Source organism: Embiotoca jacksoni, unplaced genomic scaffold (genome assembly GCF_022577435.1).
Source record: "Embiotoca jacksoni isolate LCO1_2020_lvr unplaced genomic scaffold, fEmbJac1.0.p SCAF_4, whole genome shotgun sequence".
NCBI classification, from domain to species: Eukaryota; Metazoa; Chordata; class Actinopteri; family Embiotocidae; genus Embiotoca; species Embiotoca jacksoni.
Window position 1 is genome coordinate 18,975,036 of NW_027185392.1, and position 14,237 is coordinate 18,989,272.

The 14,237-nt window shown below is 43.6% G+C and overlaps 1 protein-coding gene across 1 annotated transcript; it reads right to left on the reverse strand.

The window, feature by feature from the left end:
* Nucleotides 1-565: 565 nt before the first annotated feature.
* On the reverse strand, nt 566-13,950 carry akap8l (A kinase (PRKA) anchor protein 8-like). Its single transcript, XM_069166919.1, has 13 exons — nt 13,843-13,950; nt 12,945-12,983; nt 11,249-11,516; nt 7,984-8,584; nt 7,294-7,408; nt 7,146-7,195; nt 6,276-6,306; nt 6,055-6,160; nt 4,506-4,647; nt 4,013-4,118; nt 3,789-3,919; nt 3,126-3,221; nt 566-2,340 (listed from the first exon to the last, which is right to left on the reverse strand). The coding sequence occupies exons 1-13, from the start codon at nt 13,865-13,867 to the stop codon at nt 1,828-1,830; spliced, it is 2,223 nt and encodes a 740-aa protein (XP_069023020.1). The 5' UTR covers nt 13,868-13,950; the 3' UTR covers nt 566-1,827.
* Nucleotides 13,951-14,237: the final 287 nt, after the last annotated feature.

Genomic DNA, 14,237 nt, shown 5'->3' on the forward strand with positions numbered 1-14,237 from the left:
ATCAATGTGGGAAATCCTGGTGTATGTGACAGCTGTCATAAATTAAGAAAATTAGTCTGCCACCTTGTGGGAAGGGATGGTGCTGAAACTAAATCCAAGGAGGCTGGTAAAACATTGGAGGGATGTTAGCTGAGTCATCCAAACAGGAGTGAACTGGTTGGATTGAGCTGCAAAAAATAAATAAATTGCTGTGCAATACAAAGAACAGATTTTTGTTAAATTACTAGCTGCTAAAATTAACATCAATTTTCATAATTTTAGGTTTCAAGGAAAAACAAGTCGCCAACCCAAAAGCCCTCATCCATTATGTACATACAAACCAGTACCTTGAACTGCAAGCTAAAATGTTGTGAATGGACTGGTACCAAGAGTTCATAATATGTAACACTGAGATTGTGTCCACATTTATTATCTTGTGCTGAAATTTTTGCTTGTGTTTGTTGATCCACACTGAACAACAAGTCAATAAATCGCATTGCCGTTTAAACTTTTCTAACCACAATTTCATCTTGAAAACAACAAAACTTAACATAATAAATTGTCAATACAAAACAGCAAACAGTGATTTATTCAAGAAGTTTATTTCATACTCAGAGCGAAACAAAACTGTCAAATGATTGATATCCATTGTGAATATGATATTCAGAATACCCCACGCTTATCGTACAGGCATGTTCTCAGACACCACGTCTGTAGAATAAAAAGTCCACTCGGTTTTAGATTTTACTCAGTTTGGAAAAGCCTCACATCACCTTCATCAATATTGGAAATAAGACAGAATTTTACATAAACTCTGAAGAAGGAAAAAAAAGTACATAGCATCTCTCAACAATACAATACTTAACCAATTCTAAAACGGCTTAAACCATGATAAGAACAAAATTAACAAAAGGCACGAGAAAAATATAAGGAATAGACCGACATTCAGAAATACACTTATTTGCTTTCTCACCCAGTTTTAAATTAAAAGCTCAATACAGCTTGTGTTTGCAGTAAGTATAAAGCGAGAGTAAGAAGGTGATCGGCTTAGCATTAAGACAGGAAAAGGGGAAACCACGAGCCCAGCTGTCTCTCAAGTCCAAAAAGGAGTCTACCGACGTCTCTGAAGACTCGATGCAGGACCATATTAGATGGAAGTTAGTAACTGGAAAGATTTTTTTTAAGATCACTCCTATGAAAATCCAGGTTTTACACCTTGTTAACACGTCCATGTGTTGTTTTTGATAATACTAAGAAACCAAGAGGGCAAAAGAGGCAGTTAATGCTATGGTTGACAATTTCTGTTTTGTAACTTTAATGAACCAGCGACAGCCACTAAAACATGAATTCCTAAAGCCACGTTTCATACGTCACAGACCTAATTATCCAATCCCGTCCATTGTGGCTTTCCACATCATCGAGCTACCGGCTCGACCTGCAGGCGAGCGGCGGAGACAGAAGTGGGGTTTATTTACTTGTAGTGAATGACGGTAAAGGTGTCCAGTTACATATGAGCCACCTTAAGAAGTTAGGGCAGTGGTTCTCAGCTGGTAGGGGTCGGGAACATTTTGTTGCTGATATTAAAGAAAAGAAAACAACAACAAAAAAAAGTACAGGGCATTTTGAATCTTGACAAGAAAGTGAATAACAGGTGGTGCCCAAAATGTGGAAATATTCCTTGAACTAAAAATAAACTGACATCAGCTCAGAGTCATTAAACAGCAAAACACGTTGGGAGCAGGTATGTATAGTTCTTAATCCACCTGGCAATTAAACTGGCTTAAAAGGGACCGTGGGGGTCTGGTCCGGGCAGATGTTCAAGTCGACAAGTCACACGCAGGGTGCAAGTCATTCAGGGTTTTTGTTGTCGTCTTCCTCCTTGACCTCTGCTGCCTCTACTCCTTCCTCCTCTTCCAGGTCATCCTGTAATCCCTCTTCGCCAATCTCATCATGCATGACGTATCCCTCGTTCTCCTCATCTCCAACTTCATATCCTTCCTCTTCGTCCTGATTCCCCTGCTGCTCCTCCTCCTCCTCCTCCTCCTCCATCTTTTCCTCCTCTGCTTCTGCATCTGCTGCATCTGCTGCTGCATCATCATCTGCTGCTGCTGCAGCTGCATCATCTGCTGCTGCATCATCATCATCATCCTCATCATCTGCTGCTGCTGCTGCTGCTGCTGCTGCTCCCCCCTCCACCACCTCGTTGCCCGTCTCTCCCTCCGTCGCCGCCTCCTCATTGATTGGTGCTACCTCTGTCTGGTTGTCGGCTGTCTCGCTGGTGAACTCCAGCTCTGACACGTCCATCACCATGGAGTCCTCTGGATCCTGGTCGTCCTGGATACCAGTGAACGGGTTTTCGCCCTGAACAGAAAAGAATGAAAGTACATTTGTCTCTGAGACGCTGCATTCACAATCAGTGAAGATTCATATCTGCGATCTGAATCTTGATGTACGCTTGTGTCGGATGCTTTCTTCACCACACAACAAAACAAATTGCTGATTTCACACCTGCGATGTTCTCTAACAAGGTACAGTTGAAATTTCAATCGATTACAAATCAGTTTAGCAAATATTCAACCGGAATATTGTGAATACACCATAAAAATCATCTGGAACCTGCTGTGCCATCATCACTCAAGGATCTGATCTCATAAGAGCATCGAGGTTTGTACAAAAGCTCATCTTTAACTTGCAGCAAGATAATTCATATTCACATAGTACAGACGATAAAAGCATGAACCTGGTTTGATCTTTGCAAACATGGTATGTGCCGTACTTAAATCTCACTGCTGTGCAATGATCCTCTTTGCATTTAAATTCATGACAGGCAGCGCCCCCTTCTAAACAGCACATCTCCACTTTAACAAGAAGAAAAGTCTTATAGTAGTCTGAACATTTGACCATTTTATCATCTTAATCTTAGTTTGTGTGACAACATGACGTGATTTAGAATTAAAGCCGAGTAAAAGCGTGGCACCGTGAAACAAAGGGAGGATGTATACTGGTTACACCTGAACTGTGGCGGAAAACACGTAATAACACTGTGACTACAAATCCGGACTCCTATTCCCATTTGAAAAGCAAACGATTCAAAAGAGCACCATTCAATTTAGCACATATTCATTCACACGTGTCACAGTGCGTACCTTGAGGTAGCTCTCGAGCTTCTTGCCGATGAGTTTGTGGTTGAGGATGCTCCGAGCGACAGACAGACTGGCCCGCTTGGATTGCTCCATCATACCCTGGAGTCAGAGAAACAGGTCACACGTAGGACAGAGTGTAAAGGATCCAAACAGCAAACATCACCACCAACACTGGTCTTGAGTTTGTGATCGTATTTGCGCCGGACCGGTCAATCCATCTCACCCGTTCTCAAGTTGTAAATTCGCTGCTAAAAGACCAGCAGACGGAGCAAAAAGTGCTCTTTAACCTGAATTCAGTGGTGCTTGTCCTCCCTGCAGCCTGAATTACACACTTTTGTATGTCTTCATTTTGAAAAGAAAGAGTAACAACCCATGATCCACTTCTTAATACAGGGCTCAATAATTTGAGGAACATATCTGCCTGCTCATATTTGAACAGATACTGCAGCTTAAAGCGTGAATATTTTGTATGAACTACCTTTCAGGCATGTATTGTTGCAACAAACAATACGAGTTTGTACGTGGCATTATCAAAAATGTCCTAACTAAACAAAATCTAACAAGGACTTGTATCTTTTTGTGAGGTCTTCAAAGGGTTCCTATTTTCTCCACATCAGCTGAACAACCTTACATGTAGTGAGTCCGTCTGTGGACGATGTGTCGTACCTTGCGGTTGTAGTTGTGGTCAGGAGACTTGATGTGTTTCTGTATCAGGTGCGGCTGCATGGGAATGAAAAGGTCGCATGCTGCACAGTGAGCGGCTTCCACCTTCCTCATAAAGTGTTCTATGCCCAGATCTAGACAGATTCGGAAAAAAACATCTGCAGTGAGCAATCACTAATATCTCCACACCACGCATGCACGTTCACAGAGCTGCTGCTGCTACTTACCCCTGGTAAGGTCCTGCTCTTTGTACACCTGGCAGATTGCAGCACTGTGGTTTTCCAACTGGCTGACTCTCTGGTCAGTCTTCTTGAACTTGTTCTGCAAGTACTCCTACAAACACAAAAACCTTTGATTCAATTTCACGTCTCATACATTCCTCACAAGAGTCATGTTGTGCAAACATGGAAACTAGGTTTGCAGCTTGAAGCTTGGAATTATTGGCTCTAACTAGCAAATCACATTCAACTTGAAACTGTCACATTTGTAATACGTATTCAACCACACTGTTTTATTTTGGCGCCTTTACAATGAGCACATTTCTTCATACTGAACCCAAAACACTTTAACACAAAGTGCCCTAAAGCTTATAATTGGCAGATTGTATGATTCTCTGCTCTTGAAATAATGAAGGATATGAAATCATTGTATAAATCTACTTGAGAGTGAGTGTCTGTGAATGAGACTTGATAATGTGAAGTATGACAAATCTCAAATCACCTGTAAGAAGTCTGTGGTGGGCTTGGACAACTGGCTGGAAAGGAACTTGAAGTGGTCCTTGTGGAAGCGACTCTCGAGATGAGTTTCCATTTCCTCCTTGTAGAACGAACGGAACTTGCAAACAGAACATGCAAACATCACCCTGGAACAAAGAAGAAGTTGAGTCTTGGACCCTGGTTCAACCTGGAATTATCAATGCTTTCCGAGTCAACCTGGCGTGATGGGGTTACAAGTGGCCAGCTGAAGTACAGGTGCGAACACTGAGATCTGATCTGATCGGGCCACATTGGAAGAGCGCTGACATCCTCTGAGTAAGGATTACAAAAATAAATACAGCTGGTACCACGGTTCAGTGTTCATATCTAACCAGGTGCACGCATGTGCTACCGTCATGTTACAGCAGGTTTGTTGGTTTTGGATGTTCATTTTCATCCATTCAATCTTTCACCTGAAGACTTTTGCTTTTATTTGTATTTAATCTGCGTGATTCTGCCGAGCGCCGCTTAACCGCACGGAAAAGCAGATTTACTGAATACTGCTGCGACGTGACGCTTGTTTCACCAAAGCCTCGTCTGGGTTTAACATAACATCTTGTGTAATTTCCGACACACGGCTGTGGACGAGCCATGGCTCCCTGCATCGATCCACAGCAGCGGAGACGTGCTGGAACAATTAAATCATCTGAACCAATCACATTTAAGTTCTACAAACTCACTGAACTGTGTTCAGACATTTACAAACGTGAAACACATCATAAATTGCTGAAACGCAGCTTTAAAATGAGGCTCAGGAAGAAAAGATGTCTCGTTGTGTTAAAAGCCTGTTGCCTAAACTTCTCTTCTCCCGTTTCTGTTCCACTGAAGACTCGTCCGTCACGTCGCGTGTGCGATTTTGTTCCGTCCTCTGGCATCTTGTCTGCCCGTCTTATCTTACTTCCTGATTTGGTGATGTTTCCATGATTTCTGTGCTTCCATCGTGGGTGAACGTTGTGAAACGGTTTCGATCATTTCATGTGGAACTATTTCACGTACCGCGTCTGTAGCAGGAGGAGAATGCATTTCTTGTCCAAATTGAAAGACCGCGGCGGTAGATGGTGATGTGGTGAAGTTGTTTTTATGACTGGCAGTTTGCACATGGGTTTTCTATTTTTATTTTCCCAGAATTTTATTTTGTTTTCTTGAGACATTTCCTGCCCTGCCTACCTTCAGCGGAGCAGTGCAGCCGGTGGGATATGAAGCGTCGACTTTAATGACGACGATTCACTCCGGCAGCCGCGTCGGAGAAGGAACGCGTCCGACACGGAAACAGTGGAAAGTAGCCTTTGCTGTTCTTTTGCTTTTTAATTGTATATCTTCTTCAGGAATGTTATTTGCACACAGAACGGGAAAGTGAGATCCGATCACGAGTGGCCAGTCGAGAAGCATGTTAATGCCCGGTGGAAACAAAACGACTTAAAGCTGGCCCCCTGTGCTCCGATCACTCCACGACGACAACAGAAACAAGAGAGGAAGCTGGATGAGGTATTAAATTAACGGATTTGTCGTCTCACCTTTCCAGGAATCCCCTCCTCTTCCTATTTTTGGGGTACTTGTCCTGAGCCTGGGCCGGAGTCTGTTTGCCCTGCGGACTTTTCTTCTCATCCTGTTTGGTTGAAGCTAATCCGGAGGACAAGAGTAGAAGTTAGGAAACTTTCCACTGAAGGAGGTGATGATTTACAAAACCGCAGGAAAAGACACAACCAGTGAGGAACCACTGTGAAGTTCAGCTGACCTTTTTCACCATCTTCAGTAGGTTTTGTTTCCTGTAAGGAAAAGTTCCCCATTATTCATAAAAAGACAGACAGAACTTGAAACAGCTTTCATTTTAGGAATAAAGTTAGTCTTCCCAAACAAATAGTTGATGTTGGAATTCTTATTGTCTGTCTTCATCATTTAAGAAGTAGTCTCGCCTTTAGTCTCTACCTTTTTAATTCAGCTCAACATAGAATTAAGTTCATAATCTCTCATTAACCTCAGCTGCAATTCCACTCAAATCAGGAACAAAGAATTACAGATGGTCCCTTTAAAAAAGAAACAACAGAACAATGTTTTTATTTTGGCCATCTTTATCAGTGCTTCAACATTACCTCGTCCTCATTGCTATTGTACTATCATCGTGACAAGTGCTTTTATAGTGCTAAACTAATTAATTAAAATAAGTGTGGCTTGACTGATACTTGATTTTTGTGGCCGATACCAATATTAGAAAGTAAAAAAATTCAGATAGTGATATACAAAAATGTTTTCAATAACTTGCGACAAAGATCTGTAATGGAGGCAGGATATTTCAGTTTAACGAGACACTTTGCATTAAAACAATGAAATTCACAGAGAATGTAAAACTGATAAGATAAATGAATTAATTAATAAATGACAAAAAGCCAATTAGAACAGTTTCTATTTTACCCCAAGCATCTTTTTCAGCATTATGTTTTGAAATAAAATATCAAGACATATACTTGGAGGGCTATACAGCTGTGATAGATAAACATCTGCCGATAAAAACAGCCAACTGATACGTCAGTTGGGCTCTAAAATAAGGGCGTGTTTAACCATACGCCGATAAAGACGCAGAATTCCTCTCAAAGTTTGATCTACTCACCGCGGTGCTGGGGTTTGGTTTACTGTCGTCGCCATTTTTCTCTGGTTGCTCTATGAAAACAAAGAACACAAACATTAGACCAAGACAGACACAGAAATGTTGTTTGCCGAGTATTTTGAGGATACCGCTCACTTATTGTAGAAAGTACCTTGCGTAGCCTCTGAGCCAGCAGACTCCGTCTTGTTCATCTTTGACTCCGGCTCATCAGTGGCAGAGAGAGTCTGCTTTCTCTTCTTCTGAACCTCTCGCTGCGGCTTCACCTGCTACAGGAAACAAACATCTATTTGCACTAACATATTTTCTAAATTTCATTTTGTGACAAAACAAATAAATAAATGAACAAGGACAATACAACCAGAACTCGTAATCAGAACATCTTATGACTCTAAGTTTAATGCTTTGCAAAGCCAATTAGCAGCCTTGCAGATATTCCACATTAATAGTGTTAGCCTTATCTTCAGTATCTTATCCAGAACTGGGGCAAAGGAAAAGAAGAAAACGTAAATAATGCACAAAGCGAAATCAACACCCCCACAGCTAAACAAGACAAAGAACTGGACAGAAAGAAGTATCACTTGTCTTTGCTGTAGAAAAAGAGCAGTTCCATGAGATATTTCTGACCACATTAATCGAAGGCTTGGTGGAGTTGGAAGGGCAAGTGATATATCAAATGTGTGTTGGGGATTATTTGTGACAAACTGCTTTACATGGCAAATTGCAGGTACTAGCACTTTAGGCTAACTGGCCAGTTGGTTGAGGATACAAAAAGGAGGGAATCAGAAAGGGCTAAACTTTTGCCCAGTGTCTGAGGAGGTCTTATTTGGCTGGAGGTACTTACTTTGTTGAGGGGTCTCTTGCGGCCTCGCTGGCGGCCAGCCCGTGGGCCCCCTCCAAAATGCCTCCCTGGAAAGTCGTGAGGCCCTTGAGTGGAACCCTGGAAGCCCCCACTCTCAGGGTACATGCGGTTGGACAGGAGGGATGGGAGCTTGCCTCTACCACCTCCTGGAGAGTGGCCGCGGTGGGACTGGCCACCACTACCACCTCCCCGCAAACCTCCGCCTAATGGAGTGGGGTCAGACCTGCGGCTTCCAAACCCTCCTCCAGTTCCTCGACCTCCGGCACTTCCACCCCTTCTGGGGGAACGTCGGCCTGCTCCAGCCCATCCTCCACCTCCAGAACCTCCTCCCTGGCCACTGGTGAAGGTTTCCCTCATATTCTGTCGCATTTTAGCGACTCCATAGGAAGAGGAGGGGCTGTCAAAGCCTCCTACTCCCCCTAGCCCCATTCCCCCTCCGAAGCCCGAGCCTCCTCGCTGACCCAACAGCATGTTGTCCCCACGGCCATCGCCAAAACCATAGCTACTGCCGCCAGATCTGTAGAGATCTCGGGAGGAGGTGAGAGCGGAGCTGCGCGAGTCGAATGACTCGTACTGGTCAAACCTGCAGGAGGGAGGGAGAGGGTTGATAGAGAAGAGCACAGAGCACGGGAGGTAGGGAGGGCAGCCAGGTTTGGATTTCTCCACCTGCTAATCCTTCTCCTCCATGGTCTTGCTTTCTCCATGTTTTCTGGTCACTCCCAGTTTCATTTCGTTCACCATTTTAGATCAAGAGTTGATGATCCAAAACAACGTATCACTCTGCTTGTGGTCTTTTATTATATAGTAATGTTCTTTTCTCTTAGCCTTAAGTTTACAGAGACTCCTGCAGATGAGGGAAATGCAGTTTCTTTTAATCCCTATTCCTTGTTAAAGGATAGGCTGGAAACTTTGAAGAGACATGAACATGGTCCATCAGACCAGTGACGTCCTGAGACGGGAGAAGAAGTGAAATATCCTGGGAAGTGGCTCATTCATAGTGAAGACTTAAGAAAGGGGCTGATGTATAAACTGGGTGTTTTTTCAAGGGGTAAGGGTGTTTTTAAAGTACAGAAAATATCTTTCTATAATCATCTCAGTTTGGCAAAATAACATCAGGCCAGCACCTGATCATCTCTCTTGTGTAACCTAAAGCCAGAGCACAGGGTTAGGTCACATGGAGGATGAGAGAAACAAAGTGTGTGAACACAGAAACACAAAGCAATGTTCAAAGAGTGCTATGTAAAGATGGACTGGCTTCATGTGCAAAGATGTCAGTCTGTTACAAATGGAAAGGTTGTTCTGTAATTGCACCTCCAGCAGGAGAGCATGCACTTTCACAATGTCTTGGGTGTTAACGGATCACGGCAACATTTTCTTCCCATCGCTCACACAAACTGCAACATGGCAAACAAAGCTTCCACGAACGCTGAGGCATTCAAAAGCAGCCTGTGAGCAACTCGCGCCGTTTTCATCTCAAACAGGAATTGAGGAATACATATTCTCACAAAAAGGAGGGAATCAGAAAGGGCTAAACTTTTGCCCAGTGTCTGAGGAGGTCTTATTTGGCCTACTGGGCATTATCTGTCAGCAAATGTCTGAGCAGGCTAAAACAACTCACCGTTCTCAAACAGTAACCCCTTCCGGCCCCGCCTCAATCCACGTTAACATGGTCTTTGTTTAATGTTCAGCAAATACAGTACATAGCTGTGTAAGACCGATTTGACTTTTGATGGCGTTAGAAGGTCTAAGGATCTTTTTAAATACACTGCTCAAAAAAAATAAAGGGAACACTTAAACAACACATCCTCGATCTCAATGAATGAAATATTCCAGTTGAAAATATTTATTCATTACATAGCGGGATGTGTTGAGAACAAAATAACATAAGAATGATCAATGGAAATCAAAATCATTATCCCATGGAGGTCTGGATTCAGAATCATACTCAAAATAAAAGTGGGAAAATCAGATCACAGGATGATCCAACTTCTGTGGAAATTCCTCAAGACAAGTCAAAATGAGGGTCAGTAGTGTGTGTGTCCTCCACGTGTCTGTATCACTCCCTACAACACCTGGACATGCTCCTGATGAGACCACGGATGTTCTCCTGAGGGATCTCCTCCCAGACCTGGATCAAAGCATCAGTCCACTCCTGGACAGTCTGTGGTGGACGTGGCGTCGGTGGACGGAACGAGACACGATGTCCCAGATGTGCTGGATTGGATTCAGGTCTGGGGAACGGGCGGGCCGGTCCGTAGCATCGATGCCTTCATCATGCAGGAACTGCTGACACACTCCAGCCACATGAGGCCGAGCATTGTCCTGCATCAGAAGGAACCCAGGGCCCACTGCACCAGCATGTGGTCTTACAATGGGTCTGAGGATCTCATCCTGGGACCTAATGGCAGTCAGGGTACCTCTGGCTAGCACATGGAGGGCTGTGTGGCCCTCCAAAGAAATGCAGTGCTCCTCCTGTTCCTCCTTGCACGAAGGAGCAGATAGCGGTCCTGCTGCTGGGTTGTTGTCCTCCTACGTCCCCCTCCATGTCTCCTGGTGGACCGGCCTGTCTCCTGGTATCTCCTCCGTGCTCTTGACACTGTGCTGACAGACACAGCAAACCTTCTTGCCACAGCGTACATTGATGTGCCATCCTGGATGAGCTGCACTACCTGAGCAACTTCTGTGGGTTGCAGACACCTCATGCTACCTCTAGTGGTGAGGACACTGGCAAAATGCAAAAGTGACCAAAAATCAGCCAGAAAGGATGAAGACAGAGAAATGGTCTGTGGTCACCACCTGCAGAACCGTTCCTTTATAGGGTTGTCTTGATAATTGCCTCATTTCCACCTGTTGTTTGTTCCATTTGCACAACAGCAGGTGGAATTGATTCACCATCAGTGCTGCTTCCTAACTGGACAGGTTGATTTCCCAGAAGTGTGATTGACTTGGAGTTACATTGTGTTGTTGAAGTGTTCCCTTTATTTTTTTGAGCAGTGTATATATTTACAGAAGATCCTTTTCAGATCAATCTTAACGCAATAAATAATTACCGGGTTGCTTCTTTTCCAAACATGAGACAATGCTCTCAACCAACCAGATGCCATTTAACAACATCTGCTACATTATTTTGCTTTTAAAAGATGAAAGACCCGACTGAGAAATGTAATGCAATCCCTGGCATGGATGTGCAGTAGTGGTGTCTGACTGATGAAGTTGGTGTGGAGAAGAAATAGGAAAAAGGTATTACCTGTCACCCCGGTTCCCTTTCAAGCCCCCCTCCAACTGAGTGAGCATGTCCAGGCGCTGGTTAATCTTGGCAATGACAGCATCTGCATGGTTGCCTGTGGATGCCAGAAGAGATGCTCCAGAGAGCCCTCTCTTCATGTGGTGGTGGTGGTGGCCGCCGCCGCCGCCTCCTCCTCCTCCGCCACTGCCGCCCCCTCCTCCTCCATAACCCCCAAGTCCAGACATGGAGTCCTTATAACCTCCCCCATACAGGTCAAAGCCACCAGAACCTAGTAAAGTAAGGAACAAAACAATCATGTCTATCATGTCCCTTACTACAATAACACATGGGTGGTGAATCCTCAAATTATATAATCAAAATCCAACTGATAAAAAAAAAAAATACATTTTAGATGATGATAAACAAATGTCTTGTAAATAATTAAAAATAATACCTATTGTAAAAATGAAAACTGCCTTTTGTTTATGTAATTTCTTGAAAAAATACAAATGGACTTCTTAGTTGGTCAAATTAAGAAGCTGACTTTGTTATGTTTGTATTAATCTACTCATTGATTCTGTGAATGTGTGCTGAGTGAATTGATCAGTGAACACATCAACTTGTCTGCTGATCATCTCAAAGTTTTGTTTTTTCCCCTCCTCCATGGAAGAGGCTGCATTATGCGTCATGGGTCATCCAATCAGCAGTGAACAGCTCAAATAATTACAGCTGTTCACACCTGGCTTCATCATACATCTCCACATGCATCACAAGTGACCACTTGAAATCGGATCCCAGTTGCCTGCTCTGTATACAAATGAACATGTGCGTCACATAAACATGCACAGAAATGCAGGACACGAGTTAAAGCAACACACATTTAACAAAATAAGACATCCTTGATCACTGTACTCATTTTTATTCCAAATTTAATGAAGCATTACACATTTGTAAATTTCTAAACACTCAAGTTTGTAATTCACAACCTGAATCATCAGGCACAACCCGATCAGTTCAGGCTCAGAGGACGTGGTACAGTGCAGCGGGTTTGAGAGGGTCAAGCTCTGTGCTGCGGTGGATAAATGAACCGTGGCTCTTCCACAGCTGTGAGTGTGATGTGTGTCAGGAATCACAGACGAGATTAACTAAATATGAAGCAAACTAAACACAGAGGCAGCTTTGGTGAAACAATCGTCACGTAGCAGGTTGTGTTTTTAATTAGTAAAGAGCAGCTTCATAACTGCCAGCTGTGCAAGTAAACCTCTCCATCTTTCTGCTCAGTGCAGCTGTGCTCAGCACAATCACACAGGATAGTTTTTAGTAGTGACAAAAAAAAAATTACAAGAGCAGGCAGAGATCCTGAGGTAAAAGATCTGTTTGAGTGGAGGAGACACCGATACGAAGACCAGAGCGTGGCACTTCATTGTGGTCATGTCACATGACCACATTCTTGACCGCCCTCATGTGGTCCGAGCAGATCGGATCTCAATGCATCTTGGGTGCACCTCTTAGCTGACCTTGTGATCGGATCACCCAGGACGCATGTAAATGCCAGATGCGTCCAGACCTTAAAACTATTTCCTCTTTTCCCCATTTGGAATTTTTTTTTGAAAGACATGGTTGACGCGTGAATTTGACAATATCACCTAGTTCAGGTTTAATAAGTGTCCCATTGTCCTTTTATGCAGCGCAAGGGTGTATTCACTCATTTTCTCACCTCTGCTGCCCGAGCTTCCACCTCCCCAACTGGAGTAACCTGGAGAAAGAAAAAAAAAAGAGATAATGCAAAATATAAGGTGACGAGGCACTGATATGTAAACACCCACAGCAATCAGCGACCATTACAACCACTCAGATGAGCAGGAGGTGAAAGATGTCTGCCAGCACTTTTTACCTCATGCTTTATTAGAATCAGTCTGCTTTCTTTCTTTCTTTTACAAGCTGAATGCAAACAGTCCATCAACACATGTTCCAGATCTGAACACTGCATTGAACGATAACAATAAACCAACTTATACTTAGGAAGCATTTTGGGATGAGGCGGCCATTTTATTAACTAGCCCCTAAATGTCTGCTTCTTCCCCCCCCCCCACCACCCCTCCCCACACACACACACACACACACTGACTCCATTTTAAAAGATTATCCAACTAACTTCAGCGAAGCTTCAACGCGTCTTACAACAACCCGACAAAGGGTCACGGAGCCCGGTTAGCACGTTAGCAAATAGACCCGCCTGCTGGCGGAGCGGCTCGCCCGCACGCGTTTCGTCCGTGTTAGCTGACGGGGCCTCGGGACACCGCCAGATACTTTCTCGTTTTCTCGGAAATGAGCCCGCTCGACATGGTGTTACCGGCGCGGCCAGGGCAGTGTAAACCTTAAACCCCCGTGGCCAGGCTTTTACGCGTCTTTGTTTCCAGCTCCAGCCGGACGGTCGGTGTCGGTGCCATGCGTAAAAAAAAAAACAAAAAAAAAACAACTACAAAATCCGTATTAGCTTAGCTCACAGCTAACATACGGTCGCTGTGTTTCTCTAAACTGTGTTTACCAGAACAGAACAAATACATAAATCCTATCTGTATTGAAGAAGAAAAATAACCGATGTGCGTACTTACCGGAGCCGTAGCTTCTGCCGTCCATGATACTTAATGCGCGCCGTCCAGACAACACGACGGAGCAGCAGCGGTGTCTCCCGAGAGGAAACGTCTTCAGGAGGATGCGGCGCCGAAGTTAGGTTCCGACCGGCAGCTCGGTTCATATCAAGTAGTCCCAGAAAATACGAATTATATCAACAGCCTATCAGGAACCTTTTTATTATTATTATTATTATTATTATTATTATTATTATTATTATAAAAGACTGTGCAAATGTTTATGAAAAAATAACTCTATAACTGAACAACTTCTCTAAAACATCCATGCAGCTAAAAATATTCTAACTTTAGTAAAAAATTACGTTTTATTTGTTTGTTTTGTTCTGTGGGTTCAATTACATCCTGAAAACTGTTCT